At 42.2% G+C, this 22,199-nt stretch overlaps 2 protein-coding genes across 2 annotated transcripts; one reads left to right on the top strand and one right to left on the bottom strand.

Annotated features, from left to right (window-relative positions):
- Positions 1-689: 689 nt before the first annotated feature.
- On the top strand, positions 690-8,545 carry LOC138117145 (protein phosphatase 1 regulatory subunit 3E-like). The gene has a single exon (XM_069027196.1). The coding sequence runs from the start codon at positions 778-780 to the stop codon at positions 1,726-1,728; it is 951 nt and encodes a 316-aa protein (XP_068883297.1). The 5' UTR covers positions 690-777; the 3' UTR covers positions 1,729-8,545.
- A 6,577-nt stretch (positions 8,546-15,122) lies between these two features.
- Positions 15,123-22,191, bottom strand: GCSH (glycine cleavage system protein H). Its single transcript, XM_069026673.1, has 5 exons — positions 22,049-22,191; positions 18,610-18,689; positions 17,517-17,580; positions 15,832-15,963; positions 15,123-15,252 (listed from the first exon to the last, which is right to left on the bottom strand). Exons 1-5 carry the CDS (start codon positions 22,167-22,169, stop codon positions 15,155-15,157), a joined length of 495 nt encoding a protein of 164 aa, XP_068882774.1. The 5' UTR covers positions 22,170-22,191; the 3' UTR covers positions 15,123-15,154.
- Positions 22,192-22,199: the final 8 nt, after the last annotated feature.

The raw sequence follows: 22,199 nt of genomic DNA, 5'->3' as shown, positions 1-22,199 counted from the left end.
CTGCTTTTACCCCCGATGGAGACGCGTGGCAGGACTGCGGCAGGTGTATTTTATTCGGCAGATGTACTGTAAACGCATTACAGCAGATTAGCTGGATTTCTTCCTTTAAATGTACACTGTGAGATCCAACTTCCAAGCCAGCTGTTTCTTATCGGCCCGTGTAATCTTCCCGAGCCCGGCTTTGCCTCTTGCTCTCGCAGCTATTTCTGTAACGGGATCGGACGAGCGAGAGCGCCGCTATGAATTTTAATGCTTCCACTGGGGAATCCCTGCCGCCTCCTCTTTTTGGATGAGATCCTCGAGGAAAGACCCAGAACAGAGCGAGGAGGAGGAGGCGGAGGAGGAGAAGGAGGCGGAGGAGAAGAAGAAGAATAGGAGGGACAGCGTAGAGGGAGAGAGCGGGAAGGGGGAGCCGCGGGGTTTAATTAGGGACCGTGGCGAGGCCGACACCGAGGCAGGCACTGGGGCGGGTGAGAGCCATGGGGAAGGAAGGATGGTTCTGGGCGTGTGTCGCTGCCTGACCGCGGCACGTCACCAGCGGCAGCAGCCGGAGCGCTGCGGTCCCGCCGCCGCCCCCGCGCATATGCACCCGCCGGCATCCCCCGGGGCCGGCCGCGACCTGGACATCGCCGAGGGCATCCCGCTGGGTCCGGGCGAGAGACAGAGCCCGCGGACCGGGCGGTAATACCGCCTCGCTATCCGCACGCCGCGGCCCGAGAGGAGGAGCCCCGGTGCCGCGACAGCCGCCGGCACCGCCGCCGCTCCTGCCGGCACCCCATGGATAAAGCGGGCTCGCTGCACAGCTCGGTGCCCGCGCCGCCGCCCCGGCTCTATCTGCCGCGCAACTTCAGCTGCAGCGCCTGCCTCTATGGCAGCCTGGCCGAGCAGTGCAGGGCGGGCTGCAGCCCCGACGGCGACGCCGCGCCCACGCCCGTGGTTCGGGAGGCGGCGGGCGAGAAGCCGCCGCCGACCCGCGGCCGGGAGCCCACGCTGCCCGCCGTGCCCCCCAGCCCCACGCAGCGCCGCCGCGCCAAATCGCTGCCAACGCCCGGCGACCGCAGCCTGCGCCCCGCGCTGCAGCAGAGCCCGTCGCGCCGCAAGACCGTGCGGTTCGCCGACTCGCTGGGGCTGGAGCTCACCTCCGTGCACCTCTTCTGCGAGGCCGACCTGCCGCGGGTGCCGCTGCCCGCGCCGCCGACGCCGCGCCCCGCCGACCTCCTCAAGACCAGGAAGCCGCCGGCGCTGGGGGACCTGGAGCCGGTGCTGTTCGGGCCGCCGCCGCCGCTGCTGGAGCCGCTGTTCCCGCCGCATCCCGGCGCCAGCCCCGGCTTCGCAGAGCGGGTGCGGCAGCACAAGGTGAGGCTGGAGTGGGTGCGGGCAGAGCCGGTGGGGCTGCGCGGGGCCGTGCGCGTCCTCAACCTCGCCTACGAGAAGGTCGTGTCGGTGCGCTACACGCTCAATGGCTGGGCCAGCTGCGCCGAGGCTGCCGCCACGTACCAGCCGCCCGGGCCGGCCGACGGCATCACCGACCGCTTCGCCTTCCTGCTGCCCCTGGGTGCCGCCGCCGAGGCCACGCTGGAGTTCGCCGTCCGCTACCGCGTCGCCGGCGCCGAGTACTGGGACAACAACGAGGGCAAGAACTACCGGCTGCGGGGCCGGCAGCGCGTCCCGCCCGCCGACGGGCCCCCGCAGGACCCCGACAACTCCGCCTGGATCCACTTCATCTGAGGCGGGGGCAAGGCGGAGCCCGCGCAGGGTCGGGGGGACCCGTCCCGGGGGAGCTCGGCGCCCTCCCCCCGGCGCCTGCCCCGCCGCCTCCCCGCGAGCCGCCCGGAGGAGTTCTCCCGAGTTCCGTTTACAGAGGGGTAATTTGTGTTTTCTGTGTCACTAGCGGTGACGGGGGGAACCCTGGCTCGCCTTCCAGGCGCTCACGGGGTGTGGGCACGGAGGCCGGGCGTGGGTTCCCCCTCAGTGTCCTGAGCACTGTGGCTTCCACCAAAGCAGCGGCTGCCGGCCGGGCTCCGGTGACAGGGGCCGAGGAATGTGTGAGGAGGAATGTGCCGGTCAGGACCGGAATCTGCAGGCATCCTCCCGGCCCCGGAGGTCAGGCTGAGCTGCTGTTACCTCAGCCGGTAACGCGGAGGGCACTGCCGTAGGGCATCCCTCCGTCCTATTTGCCTAATCCTGCTCAAGCAAAGCCCGCCTCCGGCGAGGGGCTGGATCCGCCCTCAGCGCCTCGCTGACCCACTCGTGTTAATTGTCCCGCGGGGTCAAGGGCCTGATAGTGCAGGCTAAGGGACAGGTTATAGTTTTGAACCCAAAAAGACAAGAGTACGGATGTCCCAAGCCACAGCTGTGTTTCATTTTGCAGTGAAAATGTTCGTTTTAAAGCAAAGATGGTTTGGTTTTGGTTTTTTTTCATTTTGAACCCTCTTTCAGGTATTTAAACACAGTTAGAAAGAAAAAAACCAGTATCACATCCTATTTGAAACGCAACTCACCGAGAGATTTTAAAAAGAAAGTGTTTTGGTTTAGAATTCGCGTGATACGTTGATGGAAAAGTTTGTCAGGATCTGGCGTTTGTTTCGGTAGGATTGGTCCCACAAAGCTGCTTGTGTTCAGGTCAGCAGGAAAGTCGTGGAATTGCACCAAAGGAAGGAGAGACGGCAAGAGTTGAATCTGTAATTCTAGTCTGCATTACAAGCAACACCTTCATTTTTATTCCTGTTAAGAGTTTAATTAAACAGTATCAGTGCAGGAGCCAGCTTTCTGAATTTCCTGCTCCAAATCCTTCTTAATAATTTCAGTAAGTGATGGATTTCACAAAACTGGTGAGGTTTAATCAGACAAATCAAAGAAAGTTCTATCTTGCCATATAAAATATATCAATCAAAATTACACAGCATAGTGACTTCTGCCTTCAAAGGTATGTTTTAAATTATACTAGCACTAAGCACAGCATTTTCCTTTTTAAATTTGCTTTTTCAGGAGTTCAGCTGAATACAGGTTGTGCTGGTGCCAAATCTGGGTGCTAATTTTCCAGGATTGAGGCATGTGTGTGTTTGCTGGAGAGGGGCCTCTGCAAATATGACTTCTGAGAGTGATAAAACCATGTCAGTGTGATTTTCTGGTTATGGAGGGCTGTAAGATCAGGCCTTTAAGATCTTGGATTTTCTGTAGGTTGTTCTGGAATGAAATGCAAATTTTTACACTGCATTTTTATGTTTCTTGAAAGGGTTAAGCATCCCAAGCAGCTTGAGTAATGTCTGGAGTAGTGAGTTCTCACAGAACCTTTTGACATCGGTGAGAATTGAGAGCAGTTTTGTCTCCTGAGCGTCTGACTCAGTCAGAATAATTAAACCCATACATTCTGGGGGAAAAAAAGAGGTCTGGAAACTCGATGGGAAAAGAGTATTTAATTTCATTTCTGTAGATTATTGGTTCTGATTTAATGGAAGTAGTACCAAGACTGCTTTCTGTAGTATTGGTAGCTTGGTTTTAATTTCCCAGTCAGTGTTCTAATCCCTGTGCTTTTAATGAAACAGAACTTAACCGAAATACACCATCAGTATCTTCTACTGAGTATTTCACAAGTTAGTATATTAAGGTCCCCATCTTGTAATACAGTAATCTTGTAAGTTGCTAGAACACATTTATAAAGCTAGAATAACACAACTAGGGTCTTAAAATGTTTGTGATTAAAACATATTAAGTGGTGTATTTGATAAAGAAAGCCCAAGTGTCTTTTAGTTGAATTTATGCTTTTTATAAGAGCCTTAACACTGGAGAGAAGGAAAAGGACTTGTCTCCATTTGAAAGCACTTTGAAATCTGCTAGAAGTATAGAAAACCATCATTTATTTATATGTTGTAGCTTTCCAAAAGCTTGGCCTTTTTAACCAACAGAGTGAACCAACAGCTGTTATGTGGACTGAAAATGCTTGGAGAAAAAAGTAGTTTCTATGCATTTTAGAGCAACTGATGCTGCAACTTTGCTTATAAAGTTTTAGCAAGATTTCCTGTTTATTGTTTCAATGGCTTTAAAAACACAGGCAGTGCTAAAGAACGTTTTTAACACTGAAAAATTCTAGAACTCCAAAATTATTTTCCAGTGATTGGCAGTTTTCATTAACATTTGATTTGTGCAGTTTCTGCAGGTCTCTAAAAATTCTCTAAAAGTCTCTAAAAAAGTTTTAAAATCTCCTTCTCACACCTGTGTCTTAAACACTTTCAATTTGGATTACCTAAATGGACATACATGCATCAAGTGCTCAAGGAGGTTGTTGTATTACACTTTATTTTTTATCATAACTTGGGTGAACTTACTATTGTTCTTGGCTGGAATTTTGCAGGCAGAATTGGCCTATGGCTTTATAATACTGTCCAGATATTACTATTCTTACATTTATGGCCACCTTTGCCAAGCACAATTCTGAGTACTAAACCTTTTGAAGTTGTAGCATACCAGGACAGTGTTTTGCACAACAGTTTCCTAAGCTTTCAAGCGGTTAATCCTGACCTCAACCTGAATTTTGTGAGTAGCTTTATGGGCTTGATCAGAGATAATTGATGGTACATATGCTAGTCCAGTAAAAGACATAGTCTTGTAGAAGATTTAGAGACAGATCCATTGTAATGCCTGGAAAGGGAAGGCTGCACCCAGCCAGCTTTGACCTGGGAATGCTATTGATGAAGCCTGTGGAAGGAGATTGAGGTGTTTTCATAGAAATTATCAGTGGCATATGCCAAAGCTGCACTACTTTGATTACACATTTGCACTTCTGTCACATGAATTTATCTCCAAGAAAGGTTTATTCGTATTTCCACACACGTGTTCAGTTGTAATGGCTGTATTTTTCCACTGGTAGCATTCATGTAGTTTTCAATCCATTAGATTTCAATCTGATGCCATCCATGCTATCTAATACTTGCTAGAAGCATTGTGATAAGTGGAAATGAAATAAAAAACATCAAATTATGTTTGTATAATACATAAACAATGACTTTGAGGAGAAAAACCTGTGTTGAAGGGGGTCATTTTCAATTTGGCAGGCCACCAATCATTTTATTGGGAGCATGAGCCAAACAACTTTTTAAAATTATATTTCTAAAGAATATTGTTCAAGAAAAAGAAGTTTCACAAGCAAAGTTAAATATTTGAAAATTTTCAAGCCTATCTGTTTCTGGAAAAAATGTTTTCATTTGCAGGATTGGAGTTCATGCCACGTCACTTTCCAAGTGATACCAGAATGGTTTAGGCAAGACAATAATCCTTAGGTCGTGTACTTCACTTGTAAGTGAATTATTCATTGCTTATGTCTCTGCAGATGTAAAAATGTGTCTGTCATTTATGGTGCAAAGCTGCAGCTTTATGAAATGTGCCATGTTATTTTATGTGCACTATAATGTGGATTTATACAGCGAGTCGAGCTGTACTGTATGTCTGATAGACATGGATGTTTGCTGCTTCACACTGGAACTGGTAGGGGTTTTGCATGCGATTCTATGCCTTCTATGGTAATATTTTGAAAATTTACCCTAATTATTAGAAATCCTAAAATGAATCAGAACTGTTAAGCGACTGTAAATGGAATTTCAGCTAGCTAAACATATTATTTATTAGCATTAAATCAGTTACTGAAGCTGTTCTACTTATTTTCACTAAATGTATGTAATTCCAGGTAAATTAAGTTTTTTCTCCTTTTACCATTTGCAAGTAACTTTTGATGTGAATGTGTGTGCCTCAGTATCTCAGTAAACAACAGAGTAAGTGCACACTGTTGTTTCAGCAGATGTGAGGGCAAATGTATCACTTGAATGAACAAATGTCTGTCCATGAATAAGCATCATCCCTTTACAGATACATGAAATGTTTTTCCATAATGCCAAGAGGCAAGCAGCTGCTAATTTTAATGTAAAGTAACCTGCAGAAATACTCAGAATCTGATTTTTTGAACAGCTTATATATTAAAATTTTTATGTGCCTTTCAGCATTTCCTAGAAATGAAGCTCACGTTCCTTAGCTCTCCCACCAGAAGCCCAATAATTAATTTGTCATTAAAATGAAATTTTTTGCAAAAATATAATAATCTTAATTCCTGACACATTTTCAGCTGTGCCAGAAATCCTGTATCTATAGCAGCCAGAGAAATCTGATAATATTTTCCCCTATTACAGTGAAAGAAATGTCAGTCAGAAATGTTTCCTTGGTACACCTCTACATTCATGTAGTTAAGTAAAAAAGAAACCAATTGTGACTATAGTTAATATAACAGAATATATTTATTGTATATATTCACCTCTTGCACAAATATTCTAAATATATATTCTATCTGAAACCAGAAGTTCTAGTTTTCTATGAAATCTGTTTGTGGAGACCTGGCCTTTTCAACTTTTACTGTAATTTATCTGATGCTGCATAATGCACATCGTTAAAACTTTTGGATGGATTTAATCTGTCTGCAGAGTTTGTATCAGGAAACAAAAGTGCTCACTGCAAGGAAGATCTGAAGTAAATTACTTTTACCTTCCAGCTATTCTGCATGGCTTTTTGGCAAACCCTCAGTAATTCTGTTTCCTGTAGGTACTTCATGTGCACATGTTTGGAGTAAATGGAAGGATTACTTAATGGAATGGAAGTATTTTTGAGCACTGAAATTAAGGATTTTCCAGCATCAATAGTTCCAGGCAAGAAGTAAATATAGTCAATATTGCTGTAAAACAAAGCCCACTGGCCTTTTGTAGAGCTGATCAGTATTTTGTTTAAAATGGAAAATGATGGCATATTTCAAAATTCAACATGTTCAGGGAAACACACCTGCTTCAATTTTCTCAGGTTCAGCCAACAGGAGAGAATTGCCCCAAAATAAAGAAGTGGTGAGAGTATTTCTTTACATCTGTGTATGGACTTGAATGTAGGTCTTCCATGAGCAAAGTGGATACTGAGCTATAAACCACTGGCTATTGCTTGGAGTTTTTCTTTATCCAACTTATAAATACTATTTTAAAATTACTTCACAGAAAGGATTTTTGACCCTGGATTTCCCCACCTTGTGTGAATATCCTCTTCATTCAGTCACTGGCTTTTGCTTGAGGCCTCTGTTGTTGAGGGAAGATTTGATTTTATTTTTATGCTACATAGGAAGATTATTTTACATTAGATTTTTGGAGGGGAAAGCAGGGAAATTTTTTCCTTGCAATTTTCATGTTCTAGTTATTAAACAATAGCATGAAGTATAAAAATTGCTTGAAATTACATATGCACTAGTGATTCCAAAGAGTATAGCTAAGAATAATGTCAAGTGTGAGATGTGCTTTTTAAAAAACATACATGCTTTGATCTAGAATGGCAGGGAGAAAGTCCTAGTCTCCAGTGCAAGCTATTAATGCCAGGGATTTCTTTCTATGCAATTCTATGGTGCACCTGTTTTTATAGGGATTAACTTGATTGGTGTCGTTCGTGTGTCACTGTGTTGTGTATAGGATATTCAGTTTAAAGTGTCATTAAGGAAACTGTGTGTCTTAAATGGTGTTATAACTTCAGGCTCTTTTTGTCCAACCTGACTTCACTAAATCATAAGAAACTCCTCTGAATAACAAGACAATATTTCATAAAATTGCATAATCAAGTCTCACACGTTACACTTATCACCTTCTAGGACAAAAGTTGTGTTACTGTTGTGAGTTTTAAAATGTTTATATTTCTGTATTTTAAAACAAAAAGCCAAATCTTACTACACTTTTAAACTCAAAGAGCTAGTAAGTGTGTTTTTAAAGCTGATTGAAAGTAGACAAACTAAAATTGGCTGGGATTACTTGTGTGTCAAGTTTCTGAACTGTGGTATAACAAATGTTTGTGTACCTCCTTCATGGGGGGCACCCTGGGTGCAAAACCTGCCAACATCTGGGCACAAATCCATTTTGCACTGCAGGAAAACTGCTGTGACAGAGAATTGCTGTTCTTGGAGAGGTTTGAACAAACCAACTCCTCCCTTGCAGTGTTACACAAATTGAGGTTCTGTCTGTTGAAGAGAGTGTTCTTCAACATGCAGGTTTTTATTACTGTTTCTTTGATTTACTGTGACTTTGTTCTGAAAAAAAAATTGTTACTTAACTCTGTACTTGACCAGTAAATTACTTTTGGTTGTAGTGTCTTCTGCAATGTTTATATTTCACCAAATAATGTTTGTTTCTAATGTTTGTAAAAGTTAATGTAATATCACCAAAAGTCAAAATCAACATTTTCTAATAATGCCTTGTAATTTACCTAGCCTTACAGTATTTCAGAAAATTTTCCACCAAAACTGCATCTAGTCACTGCTTGTCACAATTATAAAAGAGATATATTTATAAACCTGTAGCTTCTAGCTGCCATTAAAGATTAATGAGACAAATCATGAGCATGTGGTGACTATAAAACTATTTTTTTTCTTAAACTGACAAACCATGATGTCTTTTTTTATTGAGGATCTGAAGCAGTGATGTTTCAAAGCCTCCACTGTGCATGTTGTGATGTACCTGCAAATCTGAGACAAATACCTGATATTTGGGGCACTTTTCCCAGCCAGCCTGTCCCGAGGGTGTCTCCGACTGAGTGTTCTCTGTGGACGTTGCTGGAGGAGTTCTGCTGGAGGGATGGGATGGGATGGGATGGGATGGGATGGGATGGGATGGGATGGGACGATCAGTGGGTGTAAATGTATGTGGCTGTTTTTATTGTCTTGTTTCAATAGCACCATTTCAGCCCCGTTTTAGCATTCTGTGGTTGAGGAAGGGCTGCCTGAACTGCAGAGCTGAGGCTGTCCCAAGTATCAGCTAAATGATCCCAAGTACTCTTCCAAATATTCTTTCTCTGTTCATTCCCAGCTTCAAAATACTTGTTTCTTGAAGTGTTACAATGTGCTGCTATTCAATATTTCAGTGTACTCAGCATCTTCTCTTGCAATGCTAAGAACAGTTTTCAACTTTTCTTTAACTAACACTTTTTAAGGCTTTTTCAAGAATACAGATAAAAGCCATATAGCTGCAAGGAGAAAAAATGTTCTGTGTTTGTTCTCATGTAATTGGTACAATTTATTTTTCTATTCTCTTTCAGAAACATGTGCTTAGCTGTCTCATTATTAATAATTTTTTGTATGTATGTGTTTTGTTGGAAGGGCAAAGTAATTAATTAATATTAGCTCTAGGTTTCTTTTTTTTTTCTAGGGGGAATGTTTTGTGATTTACCATCCATCTAATCTTTCTGTTCAAGTAAAAATGAACTCTTAGTGCACATAAATTACAGAATCTAGAGCTATTTTCTTAAGGTACCATTATATCAAGATTAGACCGCGTTAGTTAGAATCACAGAATGTAATTTAGATTTCTTTTTGGTAAGGAATATGCTTTGAATTCAAAACTGCTGTTATACTTGAGTGGTCCTGAAGTAATGAGATTACAGTTCTGAGTGATGATTATAATGAAGATTCGTTTTACAGTGTTCTTTAGTCTTGGATTAATTTTTCATTATTTTCACTCTTACACAGGACAGTATATGACTATGGTAATTCATCTGTTGATTAGCCAGAACTAAATGTTGTAGATAGAAAGTCTTATGAATAACAGGAGTTAAAATAAGTGAAGTATTCAGGCAGTTGTACTACTACTAATGATAATAATAATAATCCCTCTCTCTAAACGACCATGTCTGGGGGCTTCTGGGAGTCTATCAATGATTTTTGGTCAAGAGTTGAATTGGCTCAGGGAATGAATGGAATCCTACAGCTCTCTCAAATGGGGGACTTGTCCCCACCAGAGCTGGCAGGAGTGGGGGGGTCAGGTACAGAGGGGAGGCAGAGGCCAATGAGGAGGGACGGGGAGCAAGAGCCTGGTCCTTCAGTGTCAGGGAGCTTCTTGATCAGCTCAGGTTCTCCTGCAACATCATCCCCATTCCTCTTGTGCTGTTGCCATGACTTAGAGCCATGGTCCTCACCTCTCCTTGAATCCCTCTTCTTCCTTGCAGTGCTCCATGTGCACAGGGGCAGGGAGGAAGGAGAAACAGGATCTGGTTGTGCTGCCTCTAAGGAGGGGCTCTTTGCAAGACTCTCTTTGATTCCTTGTAGAAACACTCCTTCAGCTCACACAGAAGCAGGGACATGCCTAAAGGACCATGTTGTCCTTAAGCCTATGGAAGATGAGGGAAGTAGAGAAAAAAAGTCCTATCAAGGCTTTGAACAGCAGAATTTTCTTTTTTATTTAACATATTTACCAGGCCCATGCCCCATGGCCTAATAGAAAGTTGCCAAAATGTTCCAGTTGTGGATGAGGGTGATGCACTGCAGGAAAAAAAGAGCTGTGCAATGGTGATATTACAGCAGTTTTATCATTGGCTTTGCCTTACCAGTGGTGGCACAAGTGAGGGCTTCTCAGAACAGCCCAGGGATTGCCAAGAATGCTTAAATCTGTTATTTTCTCTTGATCCAGACCCATGAAGTGAAGAAGGGAGGCAGGTGATGGCAGAAAGCAGAAGTTCTCTTGTGTCCTGAGAAGTGCAGACTCATCCTTCTGTCTTGTGGATTGACTTTCATGGTCAGAGAAAGGTACAAGTGCTGTACCTCCATTTAAATGCTTCTCTAAGCAAACTACATTCAACAGCATGAATAATTAAACACTATTAAAAAAACGACAAATAAAACAGCCTAATAGCAGAGGATGTAGGATACTTGTGCTGCATTAAAGTAGATCAGGTCTGAAGTGACTGAATTATGCTTTGTCAGGAAGAGAGAGACATCAATATTGTGGGGCAAACTCTAAGCAATCCAGATACCACAGAGTCAGTTCTCCTGCCCAGGAATATTCTTAGACAAGAACAAGCTATTCAAAAACTGTTGAATATTAAAGCTATTAAACAACTGTTCTTAGACTGTGTCTCAGTCAATGTGGGGAGAGTGGAGAAAATTACATTAAGGACACGCCTAAGCTGCCCTCAGAATTTGCCTGTGCCATCTGCAGAATATCTTGGTGATGATTTGCAATGATTGGACGTTGCTCGAGAGTGTTTCAATATTGCCTTACAGCCATGAGGTCCTGTTCCCTGGAAATACCATCCCCAAGGATGCTGTTTTCCATCAGTTCAGTCACATCATGCTGGGTACAATAAAACGAGGTTCAGGTTAATTCCTTTGTTACATACAGTGCTGTGAGAAGTGTGTCTGTGTGTTTTGAACATTTTCAATGGAGCAGGATGTTTTCATCTTTTTTGCTGCTCTTACAGTTGCCTCGGGTGCGTGCGTGGCCCCGGAGCTGCGCTGAGCCCGCGGCGCTGGGAGCTGGAGGCCCGGCCTCTGCTCTCCCTGCCCGGGCTTCAACGTTCCGAGTGCCACCGTGTGGTGAATTTGTGCGAAAATTCGTATTTTCAGTTGCAGTCGTCTCAGTCAGGTCACCGTTTGCGACCTGAAGCATTTTTTCCACTGGTGTCCTGTGTTTATGAAATAATTCTGCGTTATTCTTAGATTTTCTTTCTCTTCTCCAGAATATTTAGTGCAGGTGGTGCAACTCCCTTTGCCTCTTTGCTGTGTGATCTCCCCACATCACAGCAGAAAAGCCTCGTGTGCTCAGCAGTTGATTTATTGCTGCAGTACAGTTTATTCACTCGGCTGGGCTGAAGATGGATGTCGTGTCCTTTTTGTGTCAGTTTGGCAGATTAAAACCTTGTGATGGGAACCATTACTACAGGGAGGTTTTAGATTCCCAATCTATCACTCTGAAGGAGAAGGAAAGAGGATCCTTAGCCATGGGACATCACCTGTCTGCAGACACCAGTTCAGGCAAGCATTGGATACTGAGATTTGCTGCACTTCTAATCAGAGCTGCTTAAGATTGTCTCACTGGTAATTTAGTGAGAGTGAAATTGACATTGCCCTTCTTTTATGCTCATCAAAACACTGCCCAGTGTTTTGATGTATTTTTGTTCTTTTATTTTAAAACATTGATTTTTTTTTCTCTCTCTAGTAAGAAGTAACAATTACATGATTTTTATTTATATAATGACACGCCCAAGATTCACAGAGAGATGCAGCACTCCATTGGCTTAAAAACAGACAAAATGCAAGGTATGCAAGCTTTTGGGGACTGATGTTGATAGAAATATTAGCAAATAAAATATGGATTGAAAAACTTGGGGAACTAAGTTTAGCTTCTGTAAGTCAGATAGATAACTGGGGAGAAAAAGGGGTTGATACTTGTGGAACAGTGAGGAAGTGTTGGCACAAAGAAAGGAGATGATATAATTAACCCCCAGGAGATACAGAGATGTAATTATTGGTTGTGGGATTATAATTTGCCATAAACTAAATCTCTCTATTGAATCTATAATGTATATAAATTATCCTGTAATTGTAATTGTTACGTTCTTAAGTTCAGGATCAAGACTTAAGAGGTCACAGATAAAGTGATTATTTTTGTAAGAAACACCTCCTTTATTAATTTTCTGTAGGAGCACACACTGGCGAACAAGCTTGACATTTTTCCCAACGATTTATACAAAAGCATTTAAAATCGTGTCATAGACCAAAGGTAATGCACATTCACTCCATCTCTTTATGTTGATAAAGACATTAATTGTGGATTCATGTCAGCAAGTGCTGTATTCATACTCTTGCAGTGTGGCTTCTATCAGTGCTTGGTGGTCTGCCTGAGCCTTCCTGCTGCTGCTGAACATAGTGAAGTTATGGGATGCTTGGAGCTCTGCTTGGGTAGCAAACATTAAACAAGGAAGAATACATTCTTTTGGCAGCATAATTCAGGTAGTTGAGCGAATTGTAGAAAGGTATAAAAATACTTGGTCCAATAGACATCATTTGTCCTAAACAGCAGAACATCACAGCTCTTGGCATAAATCACATGGAAAAAAAAAAAAGCACCTATGTACTGCTGTTCCCATTTTAAGAGGAATAAGTCACTTTAAAGTTGTATAAAATTTTAAAAGGTTTTTGTTTAAAATGTTTTTGGTCCTCCTCTTTAAGCAACAGAACATCCATTTTCCACCTGTACACCATGAAAGAGAGGTTCAATTCTGTTTCAGGTGCTTTTCCCAGACAGTTGTCATTTATCCACACTGATGTATGTACACTGCTACTACAGTTTAATTGGGCAACTGGGTTTTTATTGTTCCCCAGGTTCCTTAGGGCATTACAGAAATTACTATTTTATTGATCAAAATTTAAAAATACAAACATTTTAAGGGGGAAATGGTATAAAAATGGGTTACAGTGCTCTGGACTGACCTCTACAGAGATCCACAAGGATCATGTATTACACGGCAAAGAATGAAGGGCCTGTTACCCTCTAGCCAAGTTGGAAAAAGATGGTGAAAGAAACAGTATCAAATAGAAACATTTTTCTGCATTCCTATCTCCGTTTTCCTGCACATACTGTATTTGAAACAAACTTTCCCTTCCAAAGTGCACAGGAGGTGAGAGACTGAAACTGATGCACAGAGTCTGTAAGAGCCCAGGACCAAGCTCCCAGCTCTCTGGGCCCTCAACGGTGTCACAACAACTACTACATGGAGCTGTGAATAATGGATAAGTACTGAGGGTTTTTGAAACATTTACTCTAGGTTTACAAGAGCCTTTTGTTTATCTACCACTGCCAAGTTAGAACTCCTGTGGAACAGTCAAACTCCCTCTTCCCTCTTATTCATTTTGCAGTTTAGCTCCTGCGGAGAAGATGAAACCATCTGAAATACACAGTGCATTCTCTCTTGGCAGGGCTTTGATGTGTGACTTGTGTAGCAAAAGTTTGCTCCTAGGATTTAAACCCAAAAACCACCAAGCCAATTACTTTGACATCCCTTCAGATCACAAAAGAAACCCTCTTTTTATACATTAGAAAGGTTTCTGTATTACCAGCAATGTATTTCTGCCCTTTAGAAGGGCTGTGATTCATATCCCTTTAGAAAGAAGGAACTTTCAAAGGAACATGAATTTTGCTTTAGTCATCTTACATGAATTAAGCAGTCCCCTGCTTCCTCTTAGATCAACTTAAATCATTGGTGTTTGTTCCTATTTTGTGCTTAGCTGCTAATAACCATTTTAAAATTGTGGGGAATGGCTTTAGACCAAAACTCTGCTGTACTATTGTGTTTTCCTGAAGTGCAGGTGTGTACAACTCCACCTTACCCTTAGATGTCACATCAACTTTGAGAGCACATTTGTGGATTCATTAAATATTAAGTCTAATGGAATCAGCTGCTTTAGTTCACTGGTTTGCAAAGGGGAAGTTTTGGGTTCAGTCCTGCGATGTCATTAGGGCAGTTGCCCTAATTGATCTTAAATACAGACACACATGGATACATATGTCAAACTATTCCTGATCACACAATTTCCACAAGCCTCTGCTCTGCTGAAATCACAATTGCCAGGCACAAGATGTAAAATTAATTGCTTTATGAGTTGTGACTTAGGTAGTGTTTGCTAGACAAAAATACAGCCTAAATAATCCACTGTAGAACCTGGATAAACAATCACTGCAGGAGCTTTGCACACTAAGAAAGCACAGAAAGGGGAAGGCAGGGCCCCCATCCCTCCTGTCTCACAGGCAGGACTATTTGATTACACAGTGGAAAAAAAAAAAAAAAAAGAAGGAAAGCAAAGGATTAATAAATTCTGTAAAGAAATAAAAATCACACAGAGAGGTAGTTGATATGGCTTCTCCTTTTTTGGTATCATCTTTACAACTCTAAGAAAGAAAAACATGAGGAGTTTAGGAAGACACTGCTTTTCAATGGTCTGGGAGCAATAGAAAAGTATCTCAGGGAAAACAGTAGTCCAGATTATGAGAACAGTCACGTGCCTATGACAAAACTGCCATGTTAAGGCTGTTGTTACTAAATTTGATGTCAAATGAATCTGTGCAACTATGTATTTTAGCAACTGAATTTTGTTTCCCAAAATATTATAGATAACATCTGGAGTTACATGAATCAGACAACAGAATAAAAAACCCTCACGGGTACATAGATGTGAAACACTTATATCACTGTAATTATTTATAGTCTTGTATATGTGATCTTAAGTGGTGCTTTTCAAGTTGCCAAAACTGGATATTCAGTACTTCCTTGATTGATGACAAACTACACTGAAATATTTTGTATGAATTTATTTCATTATTCCAGCTCAGTCCTCAATGGATTTTATGTATTTCTCATAGGCATCTTCAGTCATCAGTTCATCAAGTTCAGCAGGGTTTGCCACAGTCATCTTGATAAGCCAACCTGTAGTTAGGAAATTAAAAAAGAAAAGGTTGCTAATATCCTACAAGAAAGATGCATTCATGTTACTGCTTTAGGAAAGCACTCCCAGCAGGAACAACCAGCCTTGGAGCACTGGAGAATCAGCCAGGTTTTTGTGCAGGCAAAACAATGTTTCAGTATTTGAAAAAATGAACAACCAACCATCCCATCATAAGAAATGGCCTTTGGGGTCAGAGCAGTTGTGTAATTTAGTGCTGGCTCTGACAGTGGCATAGGGAGATACTGTCTGGAAAGAATAAAGGAGCCTGAGCTCAGTATCATGAACTCTTACAAGATCCAAAACTAGAAATGGAGTCAAGGGAAATAGATTTAAATTCAGCCACAGTGTATATCTGAAAATAAGATGTTGTAAAACCATTGATCAAAGATAAGACTGTTATAATGCTTTAAATGTTAAATTTTATTGGGCTTGAACTATATTCAGTATATTCCATTTAGGTCTCCACAACATTAAACTGGAAGAACAGGAATTGCAGAGCCATTTGTAGTAGCAAGAATCCACATAGTATTCATTATTGAAAGATAAAAATGACATCTTACCATCTTGATAACAAGATTTATTGACAAGCCCTGGATTATCTGCAAGGGCAGCATTAATCTCAGTCACTTCTCCTGAGAGAGGGGAGTAGAGTTCACTAGCAGCTTTCACGCTTTCCAAAGCTCCAAACTCATCTGAAACAGAGAATATAATGGAATGTTTCTAAGGGGAAAACACGAAGCACTGCAGTTTTTTCAGTCAGACATCCTGGTGATGACCCAACCAGTGAAGAAATATCTACATCTTGAGCAAGAAGACAGACTGAAATCACCCACTTTATGACAAGGATCAGCATTATTAAATTTGATGTTTATGGTCTTGAATTCTGGGGAACTTGTGCTAGCTGGCTGCTACAGAAGGGACAGGAATTCCTTACATTTGGTTAATCCTTTGCCTAAAGCCCCACAGCACATGACATGATATTAACTTAGAAGGAACAACACCCAGCTCTTGCTGCAAGAGGTTTAAATGTCCCTTTTATCTACAATTTAAACCTTTTTATTCGTAATTTGGTTACAAAATCAACACAGCCATAATTTCAGCAATCCCATTTTTCCTTCAGAAATGCTATCAAGTGTTACATTTGCACTCACTGGAAAACACACATTAGTATTCAGAAGCACCACACTGGAAGCACCCAGCAGCTCTTCCCTTTTTCCTGTTTTGGAGGGAGTTATGGAAATGCTGCCTGGAGCAATGTTAGTGCAGAGCAGTTCTCAGCCACAAGCAAACAAGACAGAGGCTGAAGGAACAGGGACCTGTCAGAAGAGTAGATAGGCACCAGCACAAGGGATCTGAGAACAACTTGTTCTGGGAAAGCTTGGAATTAGACTGAGGCCAGAATGGGCAGAAAAGAGAAGAACTTAAACGGAAATGAAATTCCTTCAAATAAAGCAAAACTACAAGTTGGTTAATTAAAATCCTACACAGAGAGACCTTTTGTCTAGCAGTCAGCATTCAGTGTAACAGATTTGGCCAAAACAGTTTGATAGGGAGCTATTCCACAGTAAGGATGGCAGAAGAAAGGCCTTCTCCTTTACCTCATAAACCCACATTTCTTTTTAAAAAATTGTCTAAAGATAATGACAAGCTTTTCCTCATATACTACCCAGACAGCTCTCAGTGTTAATACAGGAAAAGGCCTTTCATTTCTACCTGTTTATGTTCACTTTCTTTAACAAGAAAAGTTACATAATTGAAGAATGTAACAATTTGTACATCACTAATAAGCAAAAACCTGTGATTACATTTAATACCCCAAAATTACTGAGTCCTATATCTGTAGAAAAGTTAGACCTTGATATCAATTAGAAGTTTCACATCATGCAAGTCACAAAGTGTATAACTGGAGAATTACAAATAAACACTTGCAAGTTCAGATCAAAGCACAAATATTTGAAAAACAAAATATAGATAAAATCATTATAAAAATATTTTAAATACTGTGTCTTTGAATAAATTTCTTCACAGTTTAAAAAGCAGATATTTTCTGCTGCTAAGCACAGTCTGACAGTGAGAATTTCAAATTAAAGCTGTCTCTTGTAGAAATAGCTGAGTTTATTTTGCATACAGAAACTTCATAATGATATTAACGACCATAAATATTATTTCAGAAAATGCATCTTTTCAAAGGAAGAGTGGGATGAGTAGAATAATCACTTCAAGAGCAACTAGAACTGAAACTTACCATGTTTACTCAATTTTGTCCCAACTTCTGGAAGACTACAGTAAACAACATCTCCTAATGCTTCCTTAAAAGCAAAACAAAAGCATCAGAGCATACATTAACAAAACTATACATAGAAGAGAACTGATACAGTAACTCTAGAATCTGCATATCAGTAGTCTCTGTCTAAATGTTGTTCTCATTCTTTAAGGATTGAGTATTTTTCATTTTTTCTTAGCAAATGCTTAATATGAATAAACTGTTTTGTTATCATAGCCCAAATACCAAATTACTGTTTCTCTATTACAGTGCTAATAACCCTCAGGCTCAAGTTCTATGGAGATTTCTTCTGGCAGAATGAGGAATAACATCTGCTGATCTTAGCATCAGCTACAGAGAGCTGTTAGCACAAAATTTGTCCTTAGTGACTTAACTGGGACCTGTATCACCATAAGAATTGGCTCAACTCTTCCCTGACACATGTATCCTATCTCAAAAAAGACCAGAGATCTCACAGAATATTAGAGTTATTGTCAGAAAACTGAGATTAAAGGAGATGCTGCTTGTCCTAAGAAACATTAGTTCCATTTATTGCTGGCTTGTCCCATTCATTTTTCTTAAGTTTCACATACAGCGAATCTCTGCCCAGAATTTGCCTGTGACTATTCCAAATCAAGTATCTGCATGAGAACAAAAAACCCAAAGGAATTCCTGTCCTAGAGTAAGAAATGTATGCCATGCTGTAAATCTGTTCACAACTGTTCTTTAGCCAGAGGGATTTCACCATATTTGTGTTCAAGGGAAATTTGACCTAAAAAAGTACGTGATGTCCTCTTCTCAGCCATGTGAACTGCTCAGGCTTAGAGCTGAACACTGAAGTTTCTCACCAATTTCAGCTCTCCACAGGTTCAATCTGAAGCTATTAACACCAGAATGCTGAGATAGCACAAATATCACAAATAATGTGATAGACCTAAGTCCAAAAAATCATGCTCAGTGTGTCGCATATGCAATTAAAACAATAAAAAAACCTGTAAATGTCCAAAGAGCAAGGACAGAGCAGATAGGCATAAATAAATATTGCAGACTTGGAGAAGGGGGGACGGATCAATACCTGTGCAAAATTGCTGATTCCTACTGTTCCAATGCCATTTTCCACAGATATCCATTCGTGCTTGTCTGTGAATTTGCGGGCTGAAAGGAAACAAACTTGGTATTTCAGAAAGAAGTGACATGTTGCTCACTTAAATACAGTAACACATTTGCAGCTTAAACCCTGGGGCTTTTCACTGAGTTTGTTCATTTTTCTTGGAAAATATTTTAAACAGCCCATGCAATTTAGAGAAGCACCTTGTTCTGCTCAGGACATAGTGATGGGGCAGAGGCTCACTGGGTGTCCTGCTCAGAGTATTATCAGTTCTTGTGCAACCATCTGGAGACTGATAAAGTACAGGACTAAAAGGACCAGCTCTCCTTCAAACAGAAGTGCAAATCTAAAGCTTATATGTGTATTTTACCCATAGTTATACATTTCTGTGATAGCACAGTGACTTTTCAAACGTATTTAGTGTTTATTTCTGATAACTTCTTTATTATGGCTGGGAAGGCCAGTGTTAGTGACTCTAGAAAACATTACAGCATCTCATTCAAAGTGCACAGCTGGCACAGATCTATGTAAAATTAAGGCAAATTAATACAGGACAATTAATAAGGTGACCTACACAGACAACTGCTACCTAACAGAATTTGCTCTCTGTTAATTTTGCTACTGTGAGAAGAACACAGTAGTTATTCTGTATCATTTTAAAATAAGCCTGTTTAAAACCTTGTTAAGTCTTTTCACAGCAAGGTTACAATTCTCCTTACATTTCAAATCTGTAAGATTCAAGACAGCTTTATTAGAGCAATTGTTTTTATAAAGTCATATGGAAAAACTTCAAAAGAAGTAACTGAAACAGGCAATATTTTTCTTGCTAACATTATTCCTGGAACTTTTCTTACTCTGAGCATTTTCAGCCTGCCTTGTCCGTTTTCTCACTTCTATATAATTTCCCTACAGATACCTTCCTACTTTATTATTATTATTATTATTATTATTATTATTAATTTATTTATTTTTATTTTTCACTTGCAGCACCCATCCAGTCAGGTAAGGGATGTTGCAGAAGCTGAAAAAAATAACTTCTGAAATAGCTCCCTGAGTGATGAGTGCCATAGTACCGCTGCACATTCCTTTTGAGTTCAAAATTCTCCTCTCAAGCTCATCCTGTGGGCTGGACTCTTTATGGCAAACACCAGAGAAACTACACTTCTGCAAATCCTTGTACATCTTCTAAAATTGTATGTGAAGGAAAACAGAAGTTCTCACTGTAGACCTGCTAAAATATTTCCAGTCATATTTTAAGCTGCTTCAATTGCAGTGATCCTCTTATTTGTGTTTGAAAAGTTCAAGAGTAGCAAGTCTCAGGTTAAATGGTTTGTCTTAGAATAGGGCCCAGGTTTTCTAGAGCTCAGTAGAACAATACGTGGTTTTGCAAGTATAGTACACAAACAAATATGAGTAAATTGTAAATATAAAGTATTTACCCACGACTTACCAGTCAAAAATCCACAGAGAATTTCATCTAGCATTACTTATAACTACAAAAAATCTCATGACACACTCTAATGAACAAAATCTTAAATGTCTCAAATCATTTCAGGTCAAGATGTTAAACCCATGGGAATTCTATTGGAAATGAGTAATGAACTGTAAGAATGGAGAATGACGGTTGACAAATCTCAAACCCAAGCTGAACATGTCAAAAAGAAGCCAACCAGCACATTTTTATTTAGAATAATATTGTATAGAATCTGTTTATAAAGCAAGGCTAATAAAAAACCAGAAGATTTTCACACCAGTTTGGAATACAGCAGGAAAATGTCCTGAACAGTTAGAAGAGCATCTAACTTTCTTGCAGGCCAAAAAAAAAAAAAAAAAAAAGTGAAAAATTAAAATTCTGAGCATGCAACAAAAACCACTGCAAATAAAGTAAAGGTCAAATTAAAAACAGTTAATAAGTAATCTCAAAATCTGAACTTTGAGCTGATGTGGTCAGCCCATTAAATAAATCAAAGGAATATGAAATGTCAATCTCTCTGCATTCTTTTTCAGAAGAGCAGCTGAATTTACTCTAGCTTCATTCATTTCAACAGGACTTTGGTTTCAGCTTAAGAGCACACTCTGAACTCAGGCCTTCATTTAGTGTAACCTGCCTCTGTTAAATATTTCATCTATACCTGAAGAGCGAACTCACACCTCCACAGAGAGGCATACAAAACTTTTCCTCTCTGCCTAAAACAAAAGCACTGTTTGTTACTCCTTCAAGTGATGTGTATAGAAAAACAATGGGTACATTGAATAGTGAAAAAAAGTTTAGATCTTGACTCAGTTTTGCAAGTAATGACCAATAAATGTTATTTCTTTCACTTGCAGCAGAAGGCAATTAAACAGGTAGGTTTAAGATTATCTGGAAAGAAATGGATGAGCTCTTCCTAGTGGCAGTCATTACTTTTAAAGCATATTCTCCTCGCCTACTTTTTAAACATTTCTGTTTGCTAGAGTACCACTGATCCTGTTTTTCAGACTTTCATGGGTAACTTCCATTCAAAAAGAGCTTTGACAGCAGTAGATGCTTTCAGAATTAACTACCCCAAATGCAAAAGCACAGCAAGCACTGATGCGCGAGCCCATCCCCTGCCGTGCCCCTGGTGCAGCTGTGGCTGCACAGGAGCCAGAACCAAACTCCTGCAGCCCAGAGCGGCTCAAGGCCCTGCAAGCCTGGCTGGGGCTCCCCGGCTGCCCACGCCAGTCCCTGCTGCGGCTCTGCCTCCACCAGACACCCACCCTTGGCCCTTTCTTGTGCTGCTGATGCTCCTTGGAGCCAACATCAAGCTGTTTACGAGCGGCAATTCCGGGAAAAGCGATCCGCTCTTTTGGGCAAGCTGGTGAGCTCCCCGCTCGGCCCGCTCTGCGAAACCTGTATGGGACCAGAGGGGGACTGAGCCGCCTTTGCTAAAAACTGCACTGTGGAGATGCCGATAAAAGTTTCTGGCCAACTAACGGAGGTAAACCCGCTCGTGTGGGAGCGGGATCGGGAGCGCCAGCAGCAGGGCCGGGGGCAGGTGAGGGGCCCTCCGAGGCTTCAGCCATCTTGCGAGGTTCTCCGGCCCCCGCCGACACCGGGGGGCTCCGGGCGGCTGCAGCATCGCGCTCCGAGGGGCCGCCGGGACACGGCACGGCGGGAGGCAGGGAAGGAGGGAGGGATAGAGGGACACAGGGATAGAAGGACAGACGGCGGCTGCAGCCCGGGGCCGCCGGCGGGACCCGCGCTCCGGCCACTCCGCGCACCCAGCCCCGGCTGGCGGGGGCTACCCCGCGGGCTGGGCCGGGGCGAGCTCCCGCAGCCCACCCTGCCCACCCTCCCGGGCAGAGGCACCGCCGGCTCTCCGCAGCACCGGGCCGCTGTCCCGCCTGCCCGCCGCTCACCTCCCTCCCTCGGGCCGCCACTCACCGGACAGCAGCAGCGAGCTGGTGCCCAGCCTGCGGGCCGCAGGCCCCCGCAGCGGCAGCGGGAGGCGCGGGCAGCGCGGCGCCAGCACCGGCCCGACCCGCCGCAGCGCTCGCCACGCCATCTTTGCCGGGGGCGGGCGGGGGCGGCACCG

The sequence above is a fragment of the Aphelocoma coerulescens genome, chromosome 11 (genome assembly GCF_041296385.1).
Source record: "Aphelocoma coerulescens isolate FSJ_1873_10779 chromosome 11, UR_Acoe_1.0, whole genome shotgun sequence".
Lineage (NCBI taxonomy): Eukaryota > Metazoa > Chordata > Aves > Passeriformes > Corvidae > Aphelocoma > Aphelocoma coerulescens.
This window is presented reverse-complemented; position numbering and strand designations above follow the sequence as displayed.

What these genes read in the sequence shown, in the direction of transcription:
- LOC138117145 (XM_069027196.1), top strand. Translation starts at nt 778, where the DNA reads ATGGATAAAGCGGGCTCGCTGCACAGCTCGGTGCCCGCGCCGCCGCCC.
- GCSH (XM_069026673.1), bottom strand. Translation starts at nt 22,169, where the DNA reads ATGGCGTGGCGAGCGCTGCGGCGGGTCGGGCCGGTGCTGGCGCCGCGC. An exon ending in CAGCTCGCTGCTGCTGTCCG is followed by an intron (nt 18,690 to 22,048) that starts GTGAGTGGCGGC and finishes GTTTCCTTTCAG; the next exon opens with CCCGCAAATTCACAGACAAG. An exon ending in GAATCAGCAATTTTGCACAG is followed by an intron (nt 17,581 to 18,609) that starts GTATTGATCCGT and finishes TTTGCTTTTAAG; the next exon opens with GAAGCATTAGGAGATGTTGT.